The sequence below is a fragment of the Bactrocera latifrons genome, unplaced genomic scaffold (genome assembly GCF_001853355.1).
Source record: "Bactrocera latifrons isolate USDA-ARS-PBARC rearing strain unplaced genomic scaffold, ASM185335v1 scaffold_756, whole genome shotgun sequence".
In the NCBI taxonomy this organism is placed as follows: Eukaryota; Metazoa; Arthropoda; class Insecta; order Diptera; family Tephritidae; genus Bactrocera; species Bactrocera latifrons.
The window spans coordinates 22512-26427 of NW_017537441.1; the positions used below are offsets into that span (position 1 = coordinate 22512).

At 36.3% G+C, this 3916-nt stretch overlaps 1 protein-coding gene across 1 annotated transcript; it reads right to left on the reverse strand.

Moving 5' to 3' along the window:
- Positions 1–2532: 2532 nt before the first annotated feature.
- On the reverse strand, positions 2533–3665 carry LOC108976368. The gene is made up of 4 exons (XM_018945421.1): positions 3643–3665; positions 3316–3402; positions 2651–3125; positions 2533–2550 (listed from the first exon to the last, which is right to left on the reverse strand). Exons 1-4 carry the CDS (start codon positions 3663–3665, stop codon positions 2533–2535), a joined length of 603 nt encoding a protein of 200 aa, XP_018800966.1.
- Between the last annotated feature and the right edge of the window lie 251 nt (positions 3666–3916).

A 3916-nucleotide genomic window follows, 5' to 3' on the forward strand; every position in this document is an offset into this window, starting at 1 on the left:
TTGAAGGGATTAGAGTAGGAAATATCCAAAATTCGTTTATCAACTCTCCCGTTGTTATTTTTGAGTGACTTTGTCTTTTCTTCCTGATCACTCGATTTTCTTTGTTGTAGCCGGCAATAACTTTCCGTACTGGGGCCTGGTAACCATCGTGTGACCATCTTTATACAAATTAATTATATTTGAGCACTCCTCATTCCTTAATTGCTAAAAATTCACCATTTTCAGAATTTTTATTTATTTCACCTTAAAAAAACGAAAACTTTAGTTACCAATTAAATTTCAAAATTTATAAAATAAAAAATTCTTGCACCTTAATTACTTTTTTCTAATTTATTTTTAAGATTTAATATGATTGCGCTCGAACGAATAGCGATGAAAAGCGAAATACAACAAAAAGCCGAATTCGTGTTGTTTTGTTCACGTTATAAAAGCGAATGTAATTTATTTAAGCAATTGTTACATCTAATGTATGACAGGATTGCAGAGTGCGAAAATTTACAAAAAGTAGTAGGTGATGCCACTTAATTATAAGGTGGCGCTCTGAGCGCTCTGAATATACTCCCCCCGATGGCGAGTCATACCGCCAGCTAAATGATCATAGATGGGAAGAGCGCACAATTTAGAAATATCTCGTTTGCAAATACCATTGGGTGTTTTAACTTCAGCTACACGAACTTTAGAATCGTTCCCCAGGATGACCTTAGTGACTCTACCAAGCAGCCATTTGGGTGGTGGCAATGCTTCATCCTTGATAAGGACAAGAGTTCCAAATGGGATATTGTTCCTTGGATATCGCCATCATGAGCGTTGTTGGAGGTGGAATAAACTTCCAGTCAATTCCTTCAACAAGACAATGCCGATAAACTGCTTCGCCATGTTGCTGCTTGAGAAATTGTTGCTGTAATTCTGAAATTTCATTTTTTGCTCCAACAAAGTTTGTTGACCAAATAACCTTTGGTTTTCCACGGGTACATTAAAAACGCTACTAGAAAGGATTCCGTTGATAGATCCTTTACGACTCTCATATGAACAGCTTTCGTAGTAAAACATATGAAGAGACTTATGTAACATTTCGTTGATGGTCCGCAATAGTCGATTCAGGTGATTCTTATCACCGACTTTGACGGACGCGATCTTCTGGTAAGTTTCCCATAATCTGTTCGCAAATCGCACGCACTTGCTTACTATGTGACTCACCTCCTTTTTGCCTCCAAGGGGCCAGTATTGTTGTCGTATTGCAGCAAGTAATGCTTGAGTTCCGACATGTAGATGCTGATGGTGAAGATGCGTTATAATAGATTCTGTTAGGGGATGTCTCTTGGGTAGAATGATTGGATGTCGTAAATGGTAATCCAATAATGCATTTTCTAAATGAACACCTCGAATAAGTCCAAATGAGTCTAAAAATGGTGACAAGAACGTTAATTTACTCGAAATACTTATTCAGCCCTATCACGCAATCTATCGTAGCGAAGCTACGAATACGAATGTCCGCTACGAATACGCATAATTTGCTATCACTGAATTCATGTGAATTTGAAACTTTTGTTGCCAGACTTTATTTTGAATTTTGACATTTAGAAGAAAAAATTAAAACTTTGATTAATAAAAGTGAAATCGTTTATATTCAAATTGATTTTACGAAAAAAATATGTATTCGCTAACGTTTTTATTTATGTTGCTTGAGGAAGAACGTGAGAGAAGTCGGCGTGATATAAAAATTCACCGAAAATCGCTGAGGGACAAGAGCAACCCTCAAGCAAGAGCCCTCAGTGGATAAACCTCGAGTTAAGTAACGTTGAAAAAAGTGAAGCGAATAAGGATTTTTTTCAGAAAAACGGATTTCCAGGCGCGATTTTATGTGTAGACGGGACACATATTAAAATCGTTGCTCTAACTAAAGATAAGTTTCTCTATTATAGCCGCAAAGGATACTTTAGTATCAATGCCATGATTGTAAGTTTGGTGACAAATTCGCATTTCAAACATCTTAATCAATGTTTTGCAGATATGTGACAATAAAATGAAAATACGTTATGTGAATGCTCAGTTTTCTGGCAGCAATCACGACTCCCACATATGGAATGTCAGCAATGCTCGTTATTTTCATGAGAAAAAGTACCTCGATGGTGAACGAAACACTTGGCTTTTGGGTATTATACATACAAACATATATATTACAAAAATTCCCAAAATTTAATATTTGTATAGGAGATGCCTTAGAACCATGGTTAATGACACCATTCCGTACCCCTCCCTCATGCAAAAGCGAGAAATATCGTTGAAAGAACCATAGGAGTTTTTAAAAATCGATTTAGATGTCTTCTGGGTGCTCGTGAGCTTCACTACGAGCCATGGAAGGCATCTCAAATCGTTAATGTTGCGGCAGCGTTACACAATGTTTGTATTCACTATCGCGTGAATGATGAAAGTATAGAAAATAATTCGGAACCAGAACCAAATATTTTTACAGAAAGTAATGAAATTGTTTCATCAACTTATAATGATGCAGCTTCACAATATGTGCAACACTTACACGAGTATAATATCCTAAATAAATATTAACACAAAATATTTATAGTTTTAATTCAGTATTTATTTAATTCATTTAATTATTTTTTGTGATGGCTTGCAATTTTTGTTCTTCTACCTCTAACATTTGCTGTTTAATTGAATTTTTAGCAGCTACCAAATTTTCCATAGCTATGTTGTGTCTTTTAAATTCTTCAACTTCCGCTTTTTTTAAACCATTTTGCATTTCCAATGCTCTGCCTACTCGTCGCATACGTAATGAAAGGTCGTCCAAATTGTCGAGAACCTTTTCCTGGAATTCTTTTTGAATATCAAGTTGTTCTTTTAATAAATCGGCTGTACTTTTTTCCGGTGGCCTAGTAGTACGTCTAGGCAGTGCTGGACTGCAGGTCACTGATGGCATCGATACGTCTGCCTCTGTCTCATTGCTCACGTCTGCTACAATAGGTAAGCCGATGCTTACTGTATTCGCAATACCACTTGTACTGGTTTCCAATGCCGTTAGTGCTATCACCGCTTCTTCCAATTCATTGAAATGGTGCTGCCTATTTCTGCCGCCACCAGTAGCTGACTGCTCCTTTAGCCTCCTTAGCCTTCCAAGTCAAGCCATACCTAATAAAAAATAAGTCAAACAAGCTTTAAATTATCCTGTTACAACAATAAAATCCACAAATTTATTATATTACCTTCTTTCAGCTGGAAATATCCTTGATAGGCGGACCAACACTGTTGAGCTCTTGGGCCATGTTGTTCCAAAAAGCTGCCACTTCTTCTTTTGGGCACTTGGTAAAACCCTGCGCCATTTCTGGTTTTTGCTGTAACAGCTCAATCATTAGTGCATATTGTTGCTTTGTGGTGATTCCTTTGGACCTGCGGAAATGGGATTAAATATACTTTTAATGATAAAAACTATGTTATAGTTTGAATTAAATATTATTTTAATGATAAAAACTATGTTATAGTTTGAATTGAAATAAAACTTACATTTTTCTTTTTTTAAATTTTTTTTCTCCGTTAGCACAAACCTGTCGTACAAAAATTCCGCTACGCTTACAAATTTTCCGTTCCGAGTGAATTCAGTGAATGCAACTCTACGAATKTCGAACTTACTTTCCGAACTGTTCGAATTGCATGATAGCAGATTCGTAACTTTCCCGAAAAAACAGTCTACGATGGATTGCATGATAGGGCTGATTGGCACCGACCTTTTAAGATCCTTGTATTCAAATGAAAAATTCACTCTTTGCACCATACGAAGTAAATACCAGGTTCCTTGTTGATGAACATGTGTACACAACCATATATGCGTAGCATTACTGAAAAGGAGTTTATATATTTACAATGCATATTACAGCAATGTAAAGTGAAGAGTTTGATGGGATGT